Genomic DNA, 26637 nt, shown 5'->3' on the forward strand with positions numbered 1-26637 from the left:
TTTTAATATCGGTCATTAAAACAGAGAGGCAGTCCAGATCATCTGAGAGGGCTTTGGAATGAGATCCAGTTTTGAATCCAGGCTCTGCCATTCACTCTGTGGCCTTGTGAAAGTTGCCTAACTTATCTGTGCTTTGCCTCCTCATCCATAACATGGCCATAGAGTACCCTAACTTACAAGGTGGTTGTGGGGATAAAAGTAAAGTTTAGCACAGTACCTGAGTGCACAAGTAGTTATAAGTATAAACATAATTACAACAGTGTCTGGGGAGTACATGTAGCTATTAAAAGACATTGGAGAGCAAGTCAGTAATGATGTTTATTGCAAAAGTAGAAATCTCATTTAGGGATGTCTTAGACTGACATGGGCATTTAGAGAATAAATTTGGGAAACAGTCTTGTGAGAATATCCAGCTGATCTAAAAACAAATTCAATGCACAAAATTCACTCAAGGATAAAGAGGAGAGTATGAATATAGGAAAGATATAGAACATGATTATGTTCATTTGTCTATAATATGAATTTAGTTTAGTAGATTTCTGCCTGATTTGGCTAAAGCACCTGACCTGAGGACACACTTTAAGGTTTTCTTTCCTCAAATAGTTGAAAAAAGTAAAGTAGACTTTCTGGAGTCAGACGGATCTGAGTTCAAATTCTAGGCTTGCCAAATATTTGCAATGTGACCTTGCCCTCTATTACCCTCTGATTCTCATCTGTAGAATGGAGATGATCCTGCTATCTCAGAAGTGGAGATGAGCATTGAGTAGATTCAAGGGCAAGCACAGTGCCTGGCACAGTGAGGCTGCTCAATCAACAGACCAATTATTATTTCACAAATGCCAAGTCATCATAAGACATCATGGCCTGAGTCCTTAGGCAGCCTTGTCAGGGTCTGAAGGTACCATCTATCAAATGTCAAACTTACTGAGCTTGCAGGGATTCATTCATTTTATATATTTCCTGATGGATGCAACATCAGGTCAGAGGCAATGAAAGTAAATATGCACCCTTAGTGGGGCTAGGTGCTACCACACAGCGTAGATGGGTCAAGCTCTAAGTGACATTGCCAACTATTGGTAAAGAGGGACATTGCATCCCAGGTTTAGCTGCTATCCTAGAGAAAAGACTATATTAGGAGTTGTGTCAAATTCTAGACTCTCTGGAAATAAGAATATTTCAAGTTGTGTCAGAGAACAGAAACAGTAGATATAGAGTATAAGAAAAGCAGGAGAAGACTAACAGGACAGGAAAAACATACGATGGATTGACATAAAGTTCTATAATTATTGTAGGCATTTCCATCAGTCAAGTTTTCCAAACAGTCTTTTGGAGAATTGTTTTTTTCCTGGCTGAGATTGTGTTTGTGATTTTACAATAGCAGCTAATGGGAAAGCAGTATCACTTTAAAGTTTACTTCACTGAAATGTATCTATTCTGATTGCATGAGGGACACACTGACAAAGGAACCCAATAAATGTTTCCTGGTAAGTTGACCAGACCCAGCTGACAGAGACAAAATCTACCCACTCATCTGTCACTAGCTTTGCAAATGGGACCTGAGGAAAATGTGGCTTTAAAAGCTCATCAAAGACTTTAAAAATCAGTGGGGAGAAAAAAGATAAGATTGAACTTACCTCTGTCATGCGGGGCTTGTGGGAGCTGGATGGCACGAGCCTTCCTGTCTCAGGATGCGGAGCTATGGCCATGGTGTATGTCTCTTTGCTCACCTTCTGCTTAGACCTCAGGAGGGACAAAGCAGCTTTAGTGGAAACCCCTGGTAGATTGGGGTTGTACAAACTTATGCACCAACCAGCGTAAACAGAGGACCTCCTATCTGCATGCTGGATGTGATTTGGCTTAATGTAGTTTAAATAGCACCAACTGACATTAGTGGTTGTGTGGAGGCTGGGGTACTGCAGTACCTTCTTTGAGTCCGTACCTTCTTGAGACTTGGCTGGTCTGGGGGATGTTTCTGACAGAGGAAGTGAGCTGGGAGGTGCCAGTGAAGGGAGGTCAGGTTGATCCTTGGAATCTTCTTTCTTCACACTCAGGGTGGGCAACCCTCTTCGGTGGTGTTTACCAGATGGTTGCACATATTCCTTCAAAGCCTCTGAGCCTGGAGCTGTCACATGGGGCAGTGTAGGGTGAGGAAGGGGAGTAATTTCCTTTGGGTCAGATGGATCTGTGGGCAAGCTGGACAGCAATTCTAGCTCCCTCCTGACCTGGCCCTGGCTGCCCATGGGGGATTTCTCTGGCCTCTTGCCATCCTCAGTGCTGGTAAGCACCACACTGCATGGTTTTAGCAGTTCCAGTTTTTCATCTGCCTTGGAAGCCTCCTCTTCCTTCACCCGTTTTTGCTGCTGGGTTTCCATGGTAAGTTCAAGGCTGCCAGCTGGGGAAAGGACACGTTTGCTTCCCCCCACTGTCGATGAACTCCCCTCCAGGCTCAAGACACTCTCTGATGCCAGGGAAGTGCCTTTTCTTTCAGGTAATGTCACAGGCACTCTCAGGTATGGAGTCTGGAAACCTCTGCTCTGCTCTTCACTTATCCCAGCTGACCCAGGCCCGACCTCGTACACATCTGCCCCACACACTGTCGTCCTTTTACATGAGGGCTCCTCGAACTTAGGAAGAGCTATACTTGATGAACTGCCTTGGGACTGGGTGACCAGGATCTGGGAGAGGGTGGTGTACATGGCACTCCCATAGGATGGCATGTTGGTCTGAATTCGGACGGGTACAACCAGGGACACCATGTTATTGGGACAGGCGGGCAGGGCCAATGGAGGGGCCGATATGGGCACTGAGGAGCTGGATGGGGGAGGCAAGGGGGGCAGCTGGATGTTACTGCCATACTCTGTGCTGGAGGAGAGGCCAGCTGTTCCTGTTGCCAGCGGGGCCAGGCTGGTTTTAATCTGTGGCAGATGACTTTCCACATCGCCAGGGAGATGAAGGGCAAACTGAGATTGGAGAGGCAGGAAAAACCCAGAAGAGAGTGCTGAGGAGGACGGGTATGGCATGGGGAGAAATGAAGGGGGCTGCCGGAAGGGGATGCTGGTAGGGTGAGGCATGAGCTGGGGGAGGTGAAGTTGGCTTGGATGCAAAACAGTAGGTTGGAGAGGAAATGGCGGGGCTTGAAATAAGGAGGGAGGAATTGGGGGCATGGAGTACGGTGAGGAGAGGAGGCTGGACATGGACTGGGAGGAGAAGAATTCTGAAGACTGTCCTGGCTCGTGCTGCAAGAGGTGCTGGAAGGAGAAAAGGGAGACGGGCGGGGGCAGACATGGTTTCTCATGCAGGGGCAGCTGGGCAATGGGGTGGTGGAGCACCTGCAGTGCTTCTGTGAAGGGCGGAGTGGACCCCAGTGGGGGTCTGTCCTGCACCTGGCCTTTGCCTCCCGGGTGCCCGGAGTGTGAGATGGCCGCTGAGGAAACCTGGGGCAGTGAGCTTTTGGCCACAGTTTTACTGGATGAGGGCTTTGGCTCCTCACTCTCCTGTCTTCCCATGGGGGTGGCCTCCAGCTCTGTTTCTGGAAACCTGGTCAGGGAGGCCTGTCTCACCAAAAAGCATTTCCTTCTCTCTGGAGGGGCCGCTGGGGCTGTGGGGGCTGTGGGGGCAGCTGGAGCCACCGGGGCCGGGGCAGAAGGGCCTGCCAAGGACAAGCTGCCACAGTCAAACGATTTGCTGCGCCTCTCGGTCATGTGGGCCGAATGGGAAACGTCGGGACTCTGCTCTGAGGCCGACCTCCGCATCTCTCGGGTGTGTGCGTGGTGGCTGGGGACGGTCAGCATGTGCGTGCCCAAGGGTTTGGAGCGTGTGTCGGACGATGGCCTGGGGGCCTCGGCTTTTCCCTGGTCGTCCCTCTCGAAGGAGGCAGAGCGGCTAGACCCACTCACAGAGACACTGCTCTCCTGGCTTGGGCTGCGGGACAGAGGCAAGGAGGACTCGAAGCTGGATTCCCCCGAGGACTGGGCCATCTGCGCCAGGCGCAGTCTCTTCTTCTTGGGTGGCAGCTTCTCTGCGGGGAGCTGGGCGAGGGTCTGGCTGCGCTGGGGCCACTGGAACTCCTCCGTCTTCTCGGGCTCCTTCGGGGGCGGCTCGGGCTCTGTGTCCTGCCGGTCGGGCTCTTCGGTCACCAGGATCTCAGGAACCTGAATGTTGGGCTGGCGGACCAGCCTGGGCTGCAGGGAGTGAGCTGGGCGTCCGTGCGGGGTGGGCGGGGGTGAGGAGAACGGGGCTGGGGCCGTAGGCTTGTCTTCCCCTTCTGAGCCACCGGGCTGCTCCAGGGAGTCTGACTTCTCAAAGGAGCTGGTGTGCTGGATGACAGAAATTTCTTTGGACGTCGTCCTCCTCTCCTTTCCCGATTCGGAACCAGACGCTGGCTTGGGAGTCCTCGGCTGGAAGCCCGAGGCTCCCTCCAGGGAGGGCGCTGACTTACTTGGTTCTGCTGGTGGCTTGGTGGCCTCCAGGGGAAGGCTCCGAGCCGCATCGGATGGCCTGGGGCTGCCAAACTGACCTTTGGTCGCCTCAAAGGCAGGCGGCTCCTCCTCGTCCCCAAGGCTCTTCTCTTTCCTCCTCTTCCTCAGTGGTGTGAGCTCCAAGGTGGCCCCCAGTTTATAATGCATCACCTGGGACCAGGGCTCCTGCTCGGCCGGACCCTTCTCGGCTTCCAGAGACGCGTGATAAGCACCTGCGGAGACCGCCGGCTTAGGGATCTGAAGCTCTGAGCAGTAGTACTTCTTGTGGGCCTCGTAGTTGTCCCTCTTCTTGTACCGAGCACCGCATACGTTACACTCGTAGGTCACCCCTTTCGTTTTCAAGCCCTTCTTGGTCTTTTTGGTGAGTTCGCTCTCCTTGGGTTCTGGCTCATCCGCCGGTTTGGGGGCTGCTGTGTCCTTGCTGCTTGGCCCAGCCTCCTCGGAATACTCCCCTCCCAACGGTAGCTCGATGGCCGGCTGGCGCTTGAGCATCCGGGGGTGGGAGGTCAACGTGTGGCTGCTGCGGCTCGGGGCTTCGGAGTCGGCGACGTGGTCATCGAAGGAGTAGCTACCGCGGAAGGGGTGGTGGGGGGTCCCGAGGGTGCAGGCGGCCGAAGGCATTGAGTGGCTTCTCAGCAGAGGCACAGGGGGGGCGGTGCTGGGCGGGTGCTGGAGGCTCATCAGCGACGAAGGTTCGGGCTTCGCTTTCTCGCTGCCGTGGGCCGGCGGGGGCTCCCGGTAGAGGCTGGACTTGGGCGACTCCATGCTGCTGCGCCGGGACAGCGAGCTCCTCCGGGGCTTCACGCTGTCTATCTCGCTGGTGTCCACCACGGCCTCGTTGATGGTGATGAGCTTGGTGATGTGCTCGATGACCTGCGTCCGGGGCACAGACAGAGGCGCCAGGCTGGGCTTGTCCTCGGAGGCCAGGGGCAGGAGCTGCTGGGTGGAGGTGGCCGTCAGCATGGCGGGCCGCTGCCCAATGCGCCCGCACTTGCCCAGGATGATCTCGGCGTAGGACCTGGCGTTGGTGTTGGGCGGGCTGGCCTGCTGCTCGGCGCTCTCCGAGCGGGAGAAGTACCCGGACTCGGTGCTGCCCTTGCTGCCCGGGCTCAGGAACGCCTGCTCATCTATCACCTTCTTCCTCTCGCTCAGCCGGAGGGCCAGCTTCTGCTTGATGGTGTGGGTGTCTTCGGGCTTATGGCTCAGGGGGTGCTCGGAGGAAGGTTCTGCGAAGGGAGCAGGGTCCTCGAGCGACGGGGCCGAGCTGGACTGGGACAAGGAGCTGCGCTCGTGGCTGGAGCCCTGGCTCCCAGAGCTGTACAGGCCTCTGGACAGGAGCGGGTGCTTGGGCCTGGGGGACAGTTCTGTGGGGGGAGCCGAACCGGTGCCCGCTGTTTCCTCTTCCGAGTCGGTGCTCTCTCCCTCGGTGGGCTCCTCGAACTCTTCCCCCGGGATCCTCTCCATCTCCAGCCCTGGGGGGTACAGCTCGCCGCCCGCTCCCGAGGCCAGGCCGGCCTTGATGCGGTGGGCATGAGACTTCCTGTGCTTGTAGAGGTTGCTCTTGGTCTTGAAGGAGAAGCCGCAGGGGCCGCAGGGGTAGGGCCTCTCGCCGGTGTGTGAGCGGATGTGCTTCTGGAGCACGCTGGGCTTGGCGCAGGGCCGGCTGCAGTACTGGCAGATGTACTTGCCTGGTTTCTGGGGTTTCCTCTCCTTCTTGGGGGCCTCTTCTGTGAGCTTCAAGGGGACCTGGGAGGCACGGGGCAATAAGATTTTGGGGATGCCGGACAGGTCTTCGGCGGGGATGATGGAAGCATGGGGAGGGAGGAGCTGGCTCTGAGGAGGGAGCACGGTGCTTATGAAGGCGCTCGAGGGTCCAGGTCTCATGGGGTCCACCAGCTGCCACGTGGTCCCCTCCAAGAGGTGCTCAGGTTTGCCAGGCGACATGAATGCTGGTGTCAGAGGGTGCTGTGGAAGCTGGGAGACGTGGACGGAGGCTTCGATGGAGGGCCTCGTGGGCAGGGGCTTCTGCTGCTGGCCCGGTTTCTCCTGAGAGCCTTCCCTAAGAACCGGCGAGGGGCCCGGGAAGGGCTGCGGGGCTGGGCGATCTTGGAGGGAACCCTCGGGGGTAGCGCCTGTGCCGCCCCCTGGGAACGGGGCACTGGCCGAAACACTGGCCTGAACAGCCTCTCCTTTAGTCAGCCGCTTCCGGGGACTTCCCTCAGCCTTCTTGGTGCCCTTGACACTTTGTTCAGGATCCATGACCTCCACAGAGACTTCCGGTGCTACTCAGGGAGGGGCAGGGCAGGCTGCATTTATGGAGAATCCAAGTGTCCCGGGGAGACGTCTGGCTTCGGCCACATTGGTCAAGAGCGGAGGAAGCCAAGCCCAGGACGGTGTCGGGTTTTTTATTTTTTTTTTGCAAGTGTCACTGGCTGTGAGCGGACTCAGAGCAAGTCATGGGGGCTCGAGCTATTCACGTGGGTGAGGCATGGCCCTCTACTTTGCAGACAGAAAATGCGCCAGCACCTTCCGCCTGAATGTCTGTCGTGGAAATGTCATGAGGGGCGTCAGCGCTGCCATTGTGTCGTCTCAGTTGGCAGTGGCGAGGGGCCCCCCAGGAGTCCCCTGTGTGCTATGTGAAGTGCCGAAGGCCGGCGACGGCGGTGTGCATGGCCCAGTCATCCCTGGTCCCGGCGGAGAAGAGCTGCGCTGGATGCCGTGGGTGGCTCCGTCCAGCCTCTTCTCCTTGAGTCCCGGGTGGGAGATCCAGAGCCGTGGAGGGGATTCACGCGCTTCTACATGACAAACACACACACAGGACACACACAAGAGAAGAGAGGGTTACTGCGACTCGTCCACAGCCTGGGCATCTCCGCCTGTGAAGCCCAGTGAGATCCCTAGAAGGTTAACCAGGGAGATTCAAGCAGAACCCACGCCCCCTGGCTCTGAATGGCCAGGCCCTCCCCATCCATCCCTCACCCCCATTCACACTGTTGTTGGTTGAGTCGAATGTCAGCTGTGCTTCTGGGGCTGGTGTTCAGGCCTTCGAGGATCAAGAGGCCTGGGCTCTAGTCTGCTTTGTGAGTGCCTCCTAGAGGGTTTTAATTCCCTAAGCATCAATTGTCTAACTTAGGAAATGGATAACAGTTCATGCCTCAGCGATGCCTCGGGCCTGCAGAGGGTCCAACACGGTAACGGACGTGGATGCCACAGGACAAAGGCTGGTTGGTGCGGGAAGAAGTGCTGGTGGATATTCAGGGATGAGCTTTCCAAGGGGCAGATGGTCCTCAGGTTTTATTCTCTCTGGCTCTGGATTCTGAAGGTGTCCAGGAGGGGCATCAGTCATGGCTTTTGCTCCTCTGCTAACCCACCTCTGCAGCCTGCATTTCATGGAGAAGCTAAAGCCACTGCCCTCGCTGTGGGTGCTCATCGTCTGACACAGCACAGCTACCTGAGCTGCCCAGCAACAGCTGGAGGATCACCCTGGCAGATTCCTCCAGCTTTGCAGCTTTTAAAGGAAGTGCCCCAGAGGGCAGTGCTTGCCAAGCCAAGGGGCAAAGTTATTCTGAGTGGGTGCACCCTCCCAGGGCTAGCCGAAAATCGGGCAGTCTAGGCTTCTTGGGCTCCAAGTGCATCTCAGGCCCTTCTTCCAAGCAGCACGGTCAGCATTTCAAAGCTGGACGTCACTGTGGACTCCCACTCAGCCCACCTTTCTTTTCGGTGGGAGGAACTGGGGACCACAGAGGGGAGGTGGCCTGCTCAGGTCCCATGTTCCTAAGAGGCAGGGCTGGCACTTGAACCGGATTCCCGGTGGTTGGAGTCCATTTCCCACACACCCACAGGTGTCCATCTCCTGGTCCATCCCCTGGGTGAGGGCCTGGGGGAGTGACCAGTGTCTCCCTGGCCTTCCTCCTTCTCCTGTAAGCATGCTCTGCCCCCAGCATCCTGACCTCGGGCTCCTTTCACATCCTTGCCCTGTTTTTCACCAGTGTTTTCTGGGGAAGACTTGAAGAGTTCACTCTTTGCACTTTCATGGGGCACTCAGAAAGTCAACAAGTCTGAGAGACTCCAATAATTGTCAGATGGCAGGACCTCAGACACAGTGACATGGAGGAGCAGATGGCTTGATCTATTAGCTAAAAAATGCACACTATAAATTTACCCCTTTTGTGTGTCCTTTCCATCTTGGGTTTACAAAGAATTCAAGAGAACTATAGCAAAATTTTATAAAAATGTATAAAAGAATGACAAACTAGAAATAGAAAAACAACTTTACATAAAATAACAGATCAGAACAAAGGAACATATAAATAAGGCAGGAAGTTTGGATTGGAGGATGGAAAGAAGACTGATATACCGATCCTAAGGGTTCACAGTGTTTCTAGAGTTGAGCCATACAAATATATGAGCTTCCCGGCAGCCAAGGAGAAAGGAGAGATGGGATCCATTATGGAGTTCTTATAAGCCAGAGATGAAGAACTATCTCAGTTCCTTGCAGGAAGAAAAGTGTTGCTTGAAAATAACCCTTTGGTTATTTTGTAGGAGGGACATCATACATTCACTGCCTCTTGGTACAGGGGCAGTGAATGTATGAAATCACCTGAGTCTTCAATTGATGTCCCTCCTACAGATGCAGTGATTGACTTTCGTCTGTTGGAAGCTATTCTCTGAGTAGTCAAAGTTCTCACCTGACTCAGGCAGGGAAGGCAGCCTCTGGTCGCAGGGCCACTGGGGTATGGCAGGGAAACCTCACTTCAGCAGAGGGGCCATGTAAGATGTCATCCGAACACATTTGGATGAGTGAAAGAGCACATTTGAGAGTGAAAGAGGCATTACTAATGATTGGGGAGGAACAACAGGAATAAGCCAGGCCTGTCCCAGGCTAGCTGGGACAAATGGTTACCCTTACAATCAGGTTTTACTTTGAGAATCAAACCAGGCACAAGTGCTGACTTGGGGTATCTGATATACACTTTCCATCTTTGTTAGGAGGACTTAAATCACACTGCTTCCTAATGGATTTTTAGAGATCGGTGATCTAGGCCAATCTGCTTACTTGACAGATGAGAAAACAGAGGCCCAGAAGGATGATGTGATTTTTCCTAAAATTTGCACAGTGATGGTGGCAGAGCTAGACTGTCCTGTGTCTCTCAACCTCTCGCCGGGGTTCAACTCCTGCCCCAAGGAATCAATGCCCACTATGACACAGGACAGTCTAGTCTGTGGGCACTGCCGTAGGTGGCTCTCTGTTCTACAGGAGCACTGGCTTGGCCCAGGGATATGGCTGTATCTTCAGGTATCTAGGGGCTTAACAGCCTTTTAACGTATGTCCTAACCTCGCTCTGGCTGCTGGACAGGAGAAATGGGGAGCCCGGCTAATGTTGGGGAGTCCATCCTGGTGGCATTATCCCAGGCCTTGATTATGCAAGCTAAGGTGGGTAGCAGCCCCTTGTTCCTCACATGTCCTTCTTCAGAGAACCTATAGTTAATTTAATATGCTCTTTCCAACATCCTAAGGCATATATATATATAAATATGTGCATACGCTGGATTTTATGTAAATGAAGAAAATAAATAGTGTACACAAGGATATGGAGGTTCACCTTATTCTTTCTGGGGGCAGCTAGTATTCTACTTGGGGCTGTATTAAAATTCAGCCAGTCCTGTATTGAAGCCCATGATGGTTGTTTTCAGCTTTTTCTATTCCAAGAAACACTACAAAGAATATCCTCTGCATACTCACGCAAGGATAAATTCCAAGAAGGGAATGCATCTTAAACTTTTGATAGGTACTGACAAATAGCTCCCCGCAAAGCACCAGTTTACATGCCAATTGTGCATGAGGACTGTTTCTCTGAATTTTTTCTACCGGGAATACAACCAATGTCTTTAATATTTACTAATATGCAATCATTGAACTCGTTTCCTATTGCTGCTGGAACAAATTGCCATAGACTTAGTGGCTAAAACAATACAATTTATCACACAGTTCTAGAGGCCAGAAGTCTGAAATGGGTCTCACTGGACTAAAAACAAGGCATGACCATTTTTCTTTCTGGAGGCTCTAGGGGGAAATCCATTTCCTCACCTTTTCCAACTTCTAGGGGTCACCTGCATTCCTTGGCTCGTGGCCCTCCCCAGCTTTAAAGCCAACAATGGCTTGCTGCATTCTTCCCTCAATGAATGACACTAACTTGGACTGCCCTGCCTCCTTCTTTCACTTGTAAAAACTCTTGTGATTATGTGGGGCCCTCCTGGATAATCCAGGATGATCTCCCCATCTCCAGATCCTTAATTTAATCACTCCTACAGAGTCACCTTTGCCATGAAAGGCAAGATATATTTACAGATTTCAGGGATTAGAATGTGGACCTCTTTGAGGGTCATTTTCTGCCGACCACAATGGCCTCTTATGTTTAAAAAAAATTTGTATTTCTTGATCTCCAGGGAGGCTTAGAACTTTGCATAAATTTATTAACTATTTCCTTCAGGGAATTATTTTATAATAAGAATTTGTTTATGTTTCTAATGAATTATATTTTTCTTATCTGTTTATGTAAACTTTTTTTATATTGGCGGTATTTATCCTTTATATAGGGTGAGGCAAAAGTAGGTTTAGAGTTATGAATACCTGAAAGAGTTAATTCTTGAATTACTAGAGGCCTAGTGCATGAAATTTGTGCATGAGTAAGGTCCCTCGGCCTGGCCGGCGATCAGGGCTGATCTGTGGGGCAACCAGTGGGGCAACCGGGGGGGGGGGGGGGAGGGAGGAGGGGGAAGGATGTGCCCTGGCACCCGCCTTAGCTGGATTGGCACTGCCCACTCGCTGACCCCGCCCCCTCCCTCCCACTGCTGCCAGTTGTCTCCCACAGAGGGAGGTGGCCAGTGGGGCGATTGGGGGGTGGTGGCATTTCCCATTAGCTGGCTGACCCTGCCCCCTGCTGCCATCAACGCCAGTCATCTCCCTCTGCGGGGCGACCAACGGGGTGATCAGGGGGCCCCCGACTGGCACCTGCCTTGACTTGCCTGGGGCCTGTGGGCTGGGGGAAGCTCCTGTGTTGAGCATCTGCCCTCTGGTGGTCAGTGTGCAGCTTAGTGACCAGTCATTCCACCGGTAGTTCTGCAGTTCGGTCGATTTGCATATTGGGCTTTTATTATATAGGATTATTTATTAATTATTGCATTGTTTTCTATATGAACTGTAAACCTACTTTTGGTTCAGTCTATATAGTGGAAGGCACAGTCTGCTCCCCTGGGGTGGCCAGCAGTGTGCTGTGGGGCTGGATCAGACTTCTGAGGTGACCAGCGCCTCACATCCTCTGGCCTGGATTCACTCATGGAAAATAGGCACTACCTAGGGTCTGATGGATTGCCTGTGTTGGGAATAAGTTGTCCACTAAAGCCATAGATCAAATAGTGCTGCTTCCCTGACCAGCCTGAGATATCTGCTGTGGGTCAGGTCTGCGGGTTAATCATCATCAGCATCTTCCCGGGAAACTTGTCTCCCTCTCGACTGGGCAGAGAATACAAATTCATCTTTGTATTTTCAGTGCCTGGCACTGAGTCTAATACTGAAAATATTTTAAAAATACCTAAATGACCATCTACCATGTGCCCAATCTATACTAAACATTCACATATTAACCCTCACACAATCCCCTTTAAGCAGATGAGAAGACTGAGGCTCAAAGAGGTGAGGCTAATTGCTTCAGATAATACAAGAGAGGGCAGAGGTATGATGCAAATCCGGAGCGCAGGCCACTGCCTAGAAAACCCCCAAGAGTGCTGGCCTTGGTCAGAATGGCCCAGATGGATTCTGCCTTTCTTCCCAGCACCCCAGCTCCTCCAGGAAGTTTTCCCAGTTAACTACATCCATCTGCACTCACACCAAAGCCTCCTCCCATGTGCAAATCACTCGGCGTGACCCTGCTTAGAACTGGGTTTCCTGATAAATGTTTTCCCCACCAATAATGAGTGGTGGATTATTCACTGTTTGGGAGGCTCCCAAATCACTTCTCTGGGGTGACTGTGGTTTCTTAATTCCTACTTTCCCCCCTTCCCCTCCCTCTCAATCCTAAGACCCAGCCAGGGCTTGGAATTTCTACATACTAGTTGAAAAGTAAATTCTATTCATAGCGAAGAGAAAGCTAGGCTGTCTTAGGCAAGTTTTAAGAGATTGGTTTTTGTCTTCCTGTTAGACAGCCCAGGGGCCACGATGGACTTGAGATCCCTCGGGAAGACAAAGCTTCCAACAACATTTCTGAGGAAAGCAGGACCAAGTTTCACAGTCAAAACCAAGCAACAATACAGCCAGAACTCCACTCTGCTAGACCGTTGGAAGCCCAGATGCAGCCCTGATTATTTGTGGTTGTGATAACTCAGGCAAAGATGGTCCAAACCAATGCATGTGTCTAGTCTGGACAGCTGAACTCAATATGTATTGGGCTGTTGTTAGTGTTAACACACTAACTATCGGGCAGGGACTATTATCATACTCATTTTACAGATGAGAAAACGGAAGCACAAAATCACCAAGCCTGCAATGGCAGAGCTGTGGCCATCAGATGACCTCTGCAGTAGATACCCTCAAGGCAGCTGGGGGTAACACCAACCTCTTGGACAGGACTAGCAGCCTTCCTTCCCATCAGGTGGCTGGTTTTGTTAAGAACTTTTTTTCCCCCCGCCCCCTTTCATCTAGAAATGTTTCAACAGTGTGTAAGTCTTATTCTCATTGAGTCTGAAAATGAACTGAGATCAGGGACTATAGTCTTGACTCAACAAAGATATGGTGAAACCCAGATACTTGTAGTTCATTGATCTACTGTTATCTATTGTTATAAATCTAGTTACCTATACATCTACCTATCTCATCATTTATTTATATCCACCTGGTCCCAGTAAAGATTCAAAGAAGCTCCTGGACACCCCTGAGAACATGGCAAATGTTTGAACTTAACTCCACAGGCTTATCTTAGGTGTGCAGGAAGTACCTGTGGGTAAAAAAGCTTAAGAAAGAAAGAAAGAACAATGCCTGAAATGAGAGTTGGGCAGGGTCAGGCCACTTGTTTTCTGGCCATTTACATTCTGCCAGTCTCTCATCAATGTTGTCCATGAAAGACCTGCACTCCACATTTGTTGCCGTGCCCAGTTTCCAGCAGGTCTCTTGCTGTGCCTTTGATGGCATTTTTTCTACACAAATGACCATGGTACAAAAGACACACCTGCCTATAAGCTTCCTAGGTAGTTAAGGTTCTTCAGTTTCCTGTGAAGGGCAATACACAGAATACACTATAAAACACACACACACACACACACACACACACACACACACACTATAGAATAAATTATATAAGGACAAATGACCAGGGAGATTAGGTGAGATATACAATATATCCCAAAAGTAAACAGTGACAAAAGTAAGGATTACATGTCTCCACCTCTTGGTCTCCACCTCTCTTGCCCACAAAGTAGGGTGGCTGTAACTGTAGTAGCAATGGTACAGCAGCTATAATGACCACTTTGAAGTTCATCCCACTTATTCACTTAGTCTTCAAGCGTTACATGGACCTTCTCAATGTCATGTCAATAACAGGAAAACAGACACAAATTATAGACCTTACTACAAAGTTGATTGTGTGGTAGCAAAACAAGGAGAAATAAGAATCAACAATGGAAGCAAGAGAGTAAGGAAACAAACTCCCACATATATTGTCACCTGATTTATAATTAAGGTGTTATTTCATTTGATGGGGAAACAATGATCTTTTCAATAAACAGTGCTGAAGTAATATATATATGAAAAAAATGAATGAGGCCCCTACCTCACATCATACACAAATATTAATGTGAAATGGATGTTTGACCTGAACACAAAAAGTTAAATGATAAAACTTGTAGAAGAAAATACAGAAACATCATAGCTTCATGAACTTGGATCCAGTGAAGATCTTTTACACAGTTCACAAAAAGCATAACCATATACTCATAAAAGAAAGAATAAATTGGGTTTCATTAAAATAAAAGTCTGCTTATCAGAAGGTACCAATAATAGAATCCAAGAACAAACCACAGACTGGGAGAAGATATTTGCAATACATATTTGACAAAGGACTCATCAAGAATATAAATATTCTTAAAAATGAATTTTAAAAAGGGAGACAACCCAATTAACTTTTAGATATACTTAACTCAAAATGGATAAGAGCTAAAACTATAAAACTTAGAAGAAAACATAGAAGAAAAGCTTCATGATATTGGATTCAGCAGTGATTTCTTAGATATGACAATAAAGCAGGCAACCACAGTAAAAACAGATAAACTGAATTTCATAAAAATTTAAAACTATTGTGCTTCAAATGATATAATCAGAAGAGGGAAAAGGCAACCTCCAGAATAGGTTAATAGCCAGAATATATAAAGAACTCCTACAACTCTAAAACAAAAACCAAACAACCAGGTTAAAAACAAGCAAAGGAATTGAATAGACATTTCTCCAGAGAAGATATACAAATGGCCAACAAGCACATGAAAAGATGCTCAACATTGTTATTCAATAGGGAAATAAAAATCAAAACCATGAGATACCACCTCATATGTAATAGGATGGCTACTACAAAACAAACAAACAAATACCCCAGAAAATAAGTGTTGATGAGAATTTGGAGATATTGGAATTATTGTATATTGCTGGTGGGAATGCAAAATGGTGCAGCCTCTACAGAAAACGGTATGGTGATTTCTCAAAAAAATTAATCATAGAATTACCATATGATACAGAAATTTCATTCCTGGGTATATACTCTGATAAAGAATTAAAATCAGAATCTCAAAGAGATATTTGTACACCCATGATCATAGCAGTATTATTCACAATAGCCAAATGGTGAAAGCAACCCAAATGTTCATAGATAGATGGATGCATAAACAAAATGTGGTATACACATGCAATGGAATGTTATCCAGCCTTAAAAGGAAAAAAATATTCACACACATTCTACAACATGGGTTAACATTGAGGGCATTATACCAAGTGAAATAAGCAAGTTGCATAAAAACAAATACTATATGATTCCAATTACATGATAGTCAAATTCATGAGACTGAAAGAATGGTGGTTCCAGGGGCTAGGAGAAGAGAAAGGGAAATAAAGAGTTATTTAATGCACATGAAAATAGTTTTGGAGATTCATTCACATTGCACAGTAGTGTGAAAATACTTAACACCATTGAACTAAAAAATGGTTAGGATGCAAATTTTATGTTATGTATATTTTATCAGATTTTTTTAAATGGCAAAAAATTTGAATAATTACTTTAAAAAAGATGTTATCTAAATGGTCAACAAGCATATGAAAAGGTGCTCAACACTGTTGCTTATTGGGAAAATATAAATTAAGTCCATCACACTTTCACTAGAATGGCCAACATGAACCAAAAAAGATTATACCAAATGCTGGCACAGGAGTGGATCAACTGGAACACTTCCTGTCCATTGTTAGTGGGACAGTAGACTGAGCCATTTGGACATTTGATTGGCAAAAATTTTCAAAGCTAAACACTCATCTACCCTATGACCCCAAAAATTCCACTCCTAAGAACACGTTCTACAAAAATGCACATACATGTCTTCTAAAAAGCACAAACAAGAATGTTCACAGTAGCTTCATTCATGACAGCAAAAAAACCTGGAAGCAGCCCAAATGCTAAAACAAATAGAATAGATAAATAAACTGTGGGACGTTCACACAAGAATTATGACATAGTAATAAAAGAGAACAAAGTACTGCTACAAACAAAATATGGATGGCTCTCACAGACATAATAAATAATAGAACTCAGACACTATAGACTGTTCACTACGATTCCACTGAATAGAAGTATAAGAACAGGCAACACTAATTTGGTAAGAGAACACTAATAATGGTAACACTAATAATGGTAAGAGAAATCAGAATCGTGGTTTGCTGTGGTGGGGCAGGTGGCTATTGACTAGGAAGGGGCAGGCAAGAGCTTTCTGGGGTGCTAGAAATGTTCTACATCTTGATCTAGTTACATACATATTATATGGGTGTGTACAAGTCAAAAGTATTTGAGTTGTATGCACTTCATACTATGTGTATACATATGATATGTGTACATAATTGTATGTGTGTTATGTCCCATTTAAAAAAAGACACGAAGTTTTCTTTTGAAAAATACAAAGACTATAAGGAGAGAGACACAAACAAAAACAGGTAATAAGATGTCGTAGACGCCATGATGGAAACAGGTTCCGAATACAGGTTGGGAGAGGGAAGAGAATGCTCAGGGGGAAGGCTTCAGCGATGGCGCACTGGGCTCCTAAGGACAAACGGCATTTCACCGAGCAGAAAAGGGACTAATGTGGCAAAGGCATGACGATGCTGAGGGAGACACTGAATATGGAAGAAGGCAGGTAATTCATTGTGGTTAGAGAGTCGGGTGTTACAGCACAGTGGTCAGAAGCTGAGGTCATGAATCAAATCAGGCTTCAGATTTGCTTATTTAAATGAGTTCCCCGTAAACATGTGTCAGTGAATGAATGAGCCTTCCCTCAGTCATGAGGCATCTGATGCCTGGAGTCACAAGACAGGTGTATTTGCATGGCAACCACCCCTGATGAGATACAGGAGTGGTGGGGTCATGGAGTCCGTTTCATTTAAAATTATTCATTTCCTCAAAGTCTACTGTCTTCCAGGTCCCAGAATTTGAAACCATCCTCATTTCTTTCCAGTACTGATTCTGCCATAAAGCTGAGGGATTTTTTTTTTTTTTTTTTTTTTGTATTTACCATCTCCCCCTACTTCCTTCCACTCAGACTCACCATCTTTGATAAATGACATGTTTTTTTGTTATTCTGGTAGTTGCCTTTAGCATCTTCAAATAATACTTAAATCGCTCTTCCCTGATCTGTCAACTGTTCACTTCCTGCTATGAACAAGAATAAATTTGTGTGCATTTCCTTCTTTCCACCTCCTTTCCCCATCCATCTTCAAAAGTTTGTTACTTATATATTATTACTCTTACAATGTCAGGTTTCATAACATCTATATTCTCTGCTATATTGTAATCATATAGTCTATAATTTAATTCTAAAAATTAAAACTAATAAACAACATGTTTGTGAAGATAATATTCCCTGGGAAACTACTTAGTAGGAATTCCACAGGACTAAAATTTTATTACAAGGAAAAAGTAAACCAATCAACTTTTCTACAAAGAATTTATGGCTTCTTTTACTTCTTTTTTTGAATCCCATGTCATCATCTTTTTTTTTTTTTTTTTTGATTGACACAAAGAATTCTGAGTTTTCTTGTGTGTTTTTTTCTTCCAGAAAATATAGATGACTGAGTGAAAAACTTTATGAACTCTTACATAAAAAAGTCTTTATTTTGCTTTCAAAGTTTGAGGGGTTAGAATTCTAATTTCAAAATCATTGTCCTCCAGATGTTTGAAGGCACCACTCCATGATCCTGGGCTTCTTATGTTACTGATAAGAAATTCTGATGTAAGTTTTGATTCTCTCTGGAAGCTTTTCATTTTTTATCTTTGAGGTTCCGGAATTTTAACAAAATGGGTCTAAATTTCCTTTTCACTAATTCTGTCCTAATTTAGTGTGCTCTTTCAATTCTACAATCCATGTGTTTTTCTTTAACTGAGGCAGAATTTCTTTTGCCTATGTCTACCCCTCCCTCTCCCTTGGTCATTGTCTGGTCTCTGCTTCTAGATGTCTATTTGATGGATACTGAAGCTACTGGACCTATCCTCCATGGGCATTATTTTTTTTCTCTTTGAGGTTTTACTCTATATTCTGGGATGTTTTCTTAGTTTTAATGTCCAGATCACCAATCTGTCTTCATCCATATCCATTGTATCACTCGGTTCCTCCACTAATTTTTTTTTCAGGAGTCATATTTTTTAATTTCAATAATTATTTTCTTTTCTCTGATTATTCTCTCTTCATAGGAACTGCACTCTATTAAATGAAACAATATCAATTATTATTGAAGATACTAATGATAATTTATTTTAGGGTTTTCTCATATTTGAACTGTTTCCTTTTGTAAACTCTTTCTTTGTTCTCATCTTAGTCCTTCTCTTTCTGCTGTTGGTTTTCTGCTAATGTTTGGTTGCCCATACATATTTAAAGGCGAAGGACTATGTTGTGGAATTAGTATATACGTTAGGATGCAGGTTCTATCTCCTGTAACAAGGACCCGACTGCAAGAGTGGCTTAGACGAGACAGCGTTTATTTGTCTTGTGTAACAGTCTGAGCGTAAGTGGCCATGGGCTGATATGGTGGCTTCACAGCATGGGTATCTTTGATCTTACTCTTCTGTCATCCACAGCATTTGGCTTCCATCTCCCACCATCACACCCACATCCTGATCAACAGGAAAGAGACAGGGGAGGGCAAGACTTGGAGTTGTATATATGATTTGGGTTCACACCAGCCACAGACCACACCTAGCTGATAGGAAGCCCAGGAAGCTGCACCCTGATCTCATGATGTACTGAGCTGGGTGGTACTCAGTTAACATCCATCACTACAGAAGAGAAAAAAGATACTCATGAAGCAATGAACTGGATAGGGCTTTCTGTGAAGTCTTTGGTCTATTTTTCTGAAAGGTTTGCCCTTAGATTGATGGTGAAATCATGAGCCCATCCTGTGGGAGAGTTCTGTGCATGAGGGTAAAGCATTATGAGCTCCCTGCCAGGCTGTGGAGAGGGAGCTGGCCAGGGGACTCCTGCAACTGCCAAAAGAAGGGCTTTCCTCCTTGGTGGTTGTAGTGGTAGACTTCACAGGAGGCAGAACTGCCCGTGTCTCCCTGCTGGCTCCCTGCCACCATGCCAAGTCGCTGGGAGGCCTGGATCTCCCTCAGCTGGGCTCCTCTCTCAGACGCTGGCTCATTCCTTTCCTTAGTGTTTCCTGGTATTTGGCCTGCCGTTGGCTGCCTGCCTATAGAAAGTGAGAGGGGTTGAACTGTACTTGCTCTTCGGAAAAGTTCTTTAAGAGAGGCGGTAACCCTAGCATCCCCTTCCTGTCCTTTGTTTTGTTGGCTCTCCACTTGAACTATGCTTGGCATTTCTGGGATAGAAATCACTTAGGCCTCTGGGGTCAGACACTGGGCTGCAGTGAGGTCTTCTCTGACTTCTCTGCTGCTGCGATTTCACGGGCTTCCTTGCTTCCTAAGACTTCCTAGCATTTTCGGTCCACAGATGGCATTCTGTCTTGTTTTCCAAGATTATGATGTCATCCTTCCAAAAGGCTTTCTCTGTCATCTAAGAATTCCCAGGGAAGACGTGGTGGTGGGCACTAGTGCTCTGCGTGAGGAAGTCACTGCATTGTGACTAAGGGCACAATTGACAAATGAAGAAAGAGCACGTGGCTTGCCCAGGGACACACATTCAATAAGGGGGGCTGGGAGTCAGGGCAGGCATGTGGTCCAGAGGGTATGCTCCTAACCACCTCCCCATGTGACCTTCATGGGTGGCACCTGCATAATTGATCAAGGAAACACTGGAACTTTGCTTCAGGTGTAGGAATCTGGAGACTTAGCATTTACACCCACTTTGCAACCCCAGTCTGCTACCTGCTCCCACATTTGAAAAAGGGCGTTGACCACAGTTGGGCTCTGAAAACCTTATCCACCCTGATATTCTGGAAGCTTTGCTACCCAACCTGAGTCCACCAGCTGCCCCAGGCCCCCTCACCCCACACTTGATGCTGGGCCTCACTGAACCTTCCTACTAGGACTGAGTAGCTATGACTCCTGCTTCTTGACATTCCGAGCTTTTTCTTGGGGACTGACCTAACCTCACCCTTCTGCCTGACTGGATATCCCACCCTGTGACCCCCCTCTCTAACCTCCCAACCTGCTTCTTCCCACTCACTCCCACCTGTGCCCCAAATTCCCTCCCCTCCCTTCCTGCCTCTTAGCCATGGATCAAGCCCCTCCCTTGGTCCTGATGCCTGGTCCCCCTTCTCTTCTTTGTCTAGTCAAATCCTACTTATCACCCTGCCAACTTCTCCAGGGGCATCCAAGGACCCAGATAGAACCTTTACCCTGGGATTTGGTTAAACCTTTATGCAGATAATACTAATACTCTTAATGGCACCTGGCATGGGTGCGTGATTACAGCTCACTAAAGGCCTTCGCAGTCACCTTTTCATCTAATTGACCAGGTTCTTCCCTGCAGAGAGGACCTACTGTTCATGCTCCATCTCCCCGCTCAGACAGTAAACACAATGTCTGAACAGCGCTTCACCATTGAACAGTTCCTCACCACAGTCCTCGGGGAAGGGCCTTATCATCTAATTTTGCAGAAGAGGAGACAGATGGTCAGAGAGGTGTGGGGCTGATTCACCAGGGGCTGATTCCATGACCCAGGCGTCCTTCTCCAGGAGACCTTGCTTCCTGAGTTTACACCCAGGATCAGAGTAATTTCTGTCTTCATGCCCCATTCTTAGCCCGGGCAAATATGATGTCCTGAACTCATGAGGGATATGTTGACATAACAAAGAGAATTTGCCAAGGCCTAGAATCACCCTCCTATAGCACCTCCCTCCAGGGAATGCGATGCCTGCTCCCACCCCCACCTCCGTCTTTGCCTTCAAGAAGATGGGCCGAGGTGGGATCTTGAGAGCCTGAAATCCTGGTGCCTTTTTCCTTCTCCCAGAACCTCAGAAAACCCAATGGCATTTTTTTCTTTGTCCTGAAGACAGGGGCAGCCTCTGCTAGTTGTCCTTGCCAACCCAGCAGAGTAAATCCAACCCCTCCTCCCAGGATACAGTCCCTGGAGGCTCTGGGGCAGTGAGAAGAGAAGTGGGGAATACAGGCTGTCCTGTGGAGGGAGAGGTGGAGGGCAGCCAGGTGCTGGCTGAGTCCCCTTCCTGGATGGCGGGCCAGGCACAGCTCTGCTCACTCACCCCGAGACTCCCACTCCCTTCCTGAGAATTCTAAATCCGTCTAACCTTCTAAATCCTCTCCCAATGGGTTCCCCAGCTCAAGTGAATGATCTCTCTTTCCCAGTGGGATCACACCCCAGCTTTCCTGCCCAGGTCACTCAGAGCCCCCCTCTCGGTGGCAATGACAGCTGCCAGTTCTTGGCTGCTTACTGTGTGCTCAGGGCTGGGCTCCAGACGCTGTACTGATGGTTTCGCCCACCACTTCTCCACCTCAGATGTTAGACAGCAGAGGCATTTATCATTTCACATTTTCTGTGCTTGCCCCACTGTAGCATCATCAGTGTTTGTGAGTGAATGAATGAAGTTTTAATTATGAAAAACCTTAGTTAGTGGACAGTTTACAAAAGCCACTTAAATTCCTTCCTGGGAAAGGGGACATATTAATTTCCAAAACTAGAGAATCTGTAAATGAATAGGATTTTCTAAAATTTGAGTGTCTCTCTCATAAGCCTAACTTATGGAACCTGCTATATTAGATGGTGTCTAGTATAATTCACAGACCATAAAATTTACTCCTCTAAATGGAGTGGATTTCAGAATTTTGGCAAAGTTGTGCAACCATCATCATCCTCTGATTCCAGAATATTTCATCACTCTGAAAAGAAACCCAGTGTCCATTAGCAGACATGCAGATTCCCTGTCCCCAGCCCCTGGCAACAACAAACTTATGTATTTTCTGTCTCTATGGATTTGCCTATTCTGGACATCTATATATATAAAAGCCTAAGAGACTGTCCAACCATTCAACCGTCTGACCAGTAACTATGACACACAATGACAACCAGGGGGCAGATGATCAACACAGGAGCTGCCAAGCTGTGGTGACTTGGCAGCTGTAGTTCTCCGGTAACGCACATGGAACCAGAGAGGAGGGAGCCTGATTACGGGGTGCATCACCCGAGAACTGCCCTCTCGCAATCTGGGACTCCTTGGGGGATGTTGGAGAGCCAGTTTTGGCCCAGTCTCCTCAGGCCAGGCCAAGGGACCCCACCTGTGCATGAATCCATGCACTAGGCCTCTAGTTTTATATAAATGGAATCATACAATATGTGTTTTTTTGTGTGTCTGGCTTCTTTCACTTGGTGTAATGTCTTTAGTCATTTGCTTTGAGAAAATCAGCATTTCAGGAAGTATCTCAAGCACCCTGGCCCCAGGGGATCTGAGGCTGCATTGCCAGTAGGTCATGGGCAGCCAGGAGCCGTCAGGACAGCATGGGGTCTGGCAGTGTGGGAGTCAGATGCGAAAGCCTGGTCACAGCAAGGACCATCAGAGGCCAGTCACAAAACTAGAGGTGGAACCAGTCACACATGGGGACTGCACTTGCATGGTCCTCGGGGGAAGAGAGATCTCAAACCTGATTCTCTGGTGGGAAAGAGGAGTGAGTGCCAAAGTCACCAGCTGGGCCTGCCATTCTGAGTCTGAGGGAACAATCCCATTTCTGAGGTGGCCTCAACAGAAGGTACAGGTCCCCAGGGCTGGACTGGATCAGATCTGGGGGTGCAGAGCAGCAACAGCCACCCAACCTCTTTGCCCTCCTCTCCATTTAACCCAGGCATCCTTCTAGCTGGGAAGCTGCAGGAAGTCCCACAGGCTGAGCTGAGCCAAGAAAAGACGCTTTGGTCTTGGGCAGTGTGTGCATGAACTGATTACGTCATTAATTAGTTAATTCCTGTTTTGATTTTTAACAATTTTAACTTGCTTTATTCCGTGGAGGATCTGATATGGTTTATAAAAACAAAATAAGCACACAAGTTAAAAAATGACAAGTCAACCCAGGAGAGATGGAAGACAGAAGTGCAGACCAGAAGGCTAGATGAGCAAGGGTGGGTAGTTTAGGGGGTCCTACATGTGACTCTGGGCCCTGGGATCAGGGTGCAGCTTCCTGGCAGCCAAAGAAAGAAGGGGAACGTAGTTAATCGCACATTCTCAGGGTCCTGATGATAAACACACCTGTTCTCAGGAAGAGCAAAGCTCTCCTTGGCACTAAGATCTGAAAGGAATTTCTCCCGTGCTGTTTTCAATAGGGAGCCATTCATTATTCCTCCAGTGCGTCTTGGCCTCTAGCGTGCCAGCCCTGGGCTGGCTCTGCTGGCTTCTCAGATGCCAGGTGGGCCCCACCCTTTCCATCATTAGCTCTTGTTTGGGAAACACTGTGCCATTTGGTGACCACCATGCCAAGTTTTGCCAGAAACACATACCATCTGTACTGTTATTTATGGAGTGTTTTCATTTGCATTGGCTTGTTAAAAGGTCATCTCATCCTAAGCAATAAAGATCACCGGAGTAACTGCCCACTCCAAGGTTTTATTGAATTAAATAAATTACTAATAAAAGGAAGAATTTCACCTATATTTTAATCTAAAATCACCTCACGTTTCACTAGTGATTTGTGTCCCAACACTTGACATAAGCCCCACCCCTCACCCCATGCACTGGGGCACGCCTCCCCTAGAAAGGCAAAGCTCCACCTCACTTTCTCCTGAGGGAGTGATGGTGGCGACCTGGGTGACTCTGGTTAAGGCTCCCCATCACTCCCCTTGCTCGTGGAGCTGGAGGGGCCCTTGAGCAGCATTCAGTTCAAAGCCCTCTTGTGACAGACAAACAGGCTAGAACTCAGGGAGCAGAAGGAACTCACCCCAAATCACAAGGCTAATGACAAGGCAGCTGTCAAGAGTTCTCCCACTGCCTTCATCACTGCCCCAGATGGACTGTGAGGATCTCTATAACCAAAGACTGGAACTCACTGAAGGAGTGTAAGAGAGGGGCTGCTTCTCACCTAACTCCGCAGTAAGCTCTGTGAGGGCAGGAACCTCGTCTGGTTTGCTCACCCAGGTAAATATAGCTCTGTCTGACACATAGCAGGTGCTCAGATAACTGTAGAATGTTGACACCAAGTTCAGGATGATGGTCTCCTCTAGAAGTGGGGGAGGGGCTTTTGATTGTGGAGGGCTATGCAGGTTTCCATTGTATTTGTTGAAGTCTTTTTAAAATTTGTCAATGACCATTGACATTCAATATTATTTTATATTGGTGTCAGGTATACAGCATAGTGATTAGACATTATTATAATTTACAAAGTGATCCCCCAGAAAGTCTAGTACCCGCCTAGCACCATACATAGTGATTGCAATAGTATTTACTATATTCCCTGTGCTGTAATTTACATCTCTATGTGTTGAAATCTTCTTTAAGTGAGGTGGTGGGTTTACTGCTGTTTGTTATATTATTGTCTATTTTGATGTTGCTGTTTGAAATATTTTATAAAAGGTAAACATATTTGTTAAATACATGGATAAATCTAGTATCACAAACAAGTGTATTTTCTCTCTGCCAATATAGCACCTGTGCCCCATTTCAAGTACTAGTAGCTCTAAGTGACATGGGAGAAATGGCTCTGGTTTCCATGGCAGGTATACCCCATGGGGTCTTCTCAGCTCCTCACCTCTCCTCTACTCCCAACGCCTATGGCACTTAGGTGGTGAATCTGAACATAACTGGGGCCAACCGAGGCAGAGTCCATCTCAAACCAGGCCGTGACATTGCTGGGGTGGCTCACTCAAACCCACCTGGTCTGAGAGAAGACACGTGGAGAAGCCCAGCTGGACCCGAGTGGGCAGAGCACCACGTCAGGGCAGTGAGTATTTCTGTAAAACCACACCACCAACCAATGTCTTTGCCCCCACCTGCAGAACAGTCTAGTCTTGGCATATAGATTTTGTAAACAACATACTATCTTGTTGGATCAAATGCCAGCCTAGGGTGCACTTTGAGATTGCCAGGACGGATCCACAAAGTCACACAGTCCCAGGTATGGAAGGGACCTCTGTGGTCACTGTCACACATTCCTACACGTGCCTCAGGTCTGCCTAGGGGCTGCTCCCAGGAGCCACTCATGTCCGGGGCAGTAGCAACCACTCTTCTTAGTTTGCAAGAAGGTGGGGCAGCATTCTTTGTTTTTATAAAAATGGAACCAACCCTGTACATTCCTCTACACCTTGCTTTTCTCATGGAAAGTCTTTCTAAGTCAAAGGTCAACATTTTTTGAGCAATTTGGATACACCAGGCACAGTTATAAGCACCTCACATACACCAATGCTATAGGGCAGGGACTATTATAATCCCTACTTAAAAAAAAAAAAAAGACTGATAGTCAGAAAATGCTCATAACACAGCTTGTAAGTACTGGGATCCAGATTGAAACCCGCAGTCTGTCCTCACCTCCTGTGTTCCTAATCACTGCATCTTACTGCCTTTCTGAACAGCGACAGGGCTGTCTTATTCTTTTTGAAACTGAATGATGGGACTCTGGTATAGATATAACACTTACAAATGTTCCCTACTGTTAAATTCTCGGATATTATTATTATTATTATTATTATTATTATTGCTAGAATAGCACCAGGCTGTAAAGATGCATCTTTACAGGATGTGCTATTGTTCTATAGGTCAGATGATCAGAAGTGTGACCATGGGTCAAAGGGTGTGTGTGTTTTGGGCTGAAGACTAGAATGTTTTGCAAGGGAAAGCAAAGACATTGTTTGTGGCATCTTCCTAAGGATGGGTCATGTGGTTTTCATGCACTAGTTTTGCTTCTGTCCTGGGAAATACCTCTGACCTCTGACCCCTCTTCTCCAGACCAACCTCTGTTGGGGACAGTGTTTTCTTTTCCAGTTTCTTCAAATGGTCCTCTGACAACATGGTTGGGTGTTCCCAATAGCTGGTCCAGACACCTCATAAAGCTCTAGTGTGACCTCCCCGCTGAAAGACACGTGCAGAGAGGGGCAGTTTCTATGCAGATGTCAGTGGTGCAGCAGGAGAGACCCAAGCAGGTGAGGCTCAGCGTTCTTATCTTCAACTCCACCCTAATCACACACATGCCTTCCTGAGATGGAGGTGCTTGGCAGGATAGTAAAGACTAACCAAATTCTACTCTCACACAATAAAACGAAACACATTATTCCCTGAGAGAGGATGCCCAGGGTTTGGGAACCATTCAGGTCTTCACGCATCTTCTAGCTCAACAACTAACCCCACTCATGCACCGGGCATGGGCAGCATTTATGTGAGCTCAGAGTAGGGTCACAGGAGGGAGGGATGCTCTCCTCCGGTTCCCTCTGCCTGCTGGTTCCTAGAAACTGTCTTACTAGAAAGGCATAGTGTAAATATTTTGCT

General features: G+C 47.5%; 1 protein-coding gene across 3 annotated transcripts in view; it reads right to left on the reverse strand.

Moving 5' to 3' along the window:
- Positions 1 to 26637, reverse strand: part of HIVEP3 (HIVEP zinc finger 3) — a 98879-nt gene that overhangs the window by 32527 nt on the left and 39715 nt on the right. For all 3 annotated transcript variants that reach the window (XM_084874457.1, XM_084874455.1, XM_084874456.1), the window contains one exon: positions 1635 to 7273. In XM_084874457.1, coding sequence (XP_084730583.1) covers positions 1635 to 6737 — 5103 coding nt within the window. In that variant the 5' untranslated portion in view covers positions 6738 to 7273. The remainder of the gene's footprint in view (positions 1 to 1634; positions 7274 to 26637) is intronic.

Source organism: Pipistrellus hanaki, assembly GCF_964339955.1.
Source record: "Pipistrellus hanaki genome assembly, chromosome: 2".
NCBI lineage: Eukaryota > Metazoa > Chordata > Mammalia > Chiroptera > Vespertilionidae > Pipistrellus > Pipistrellus hanaki.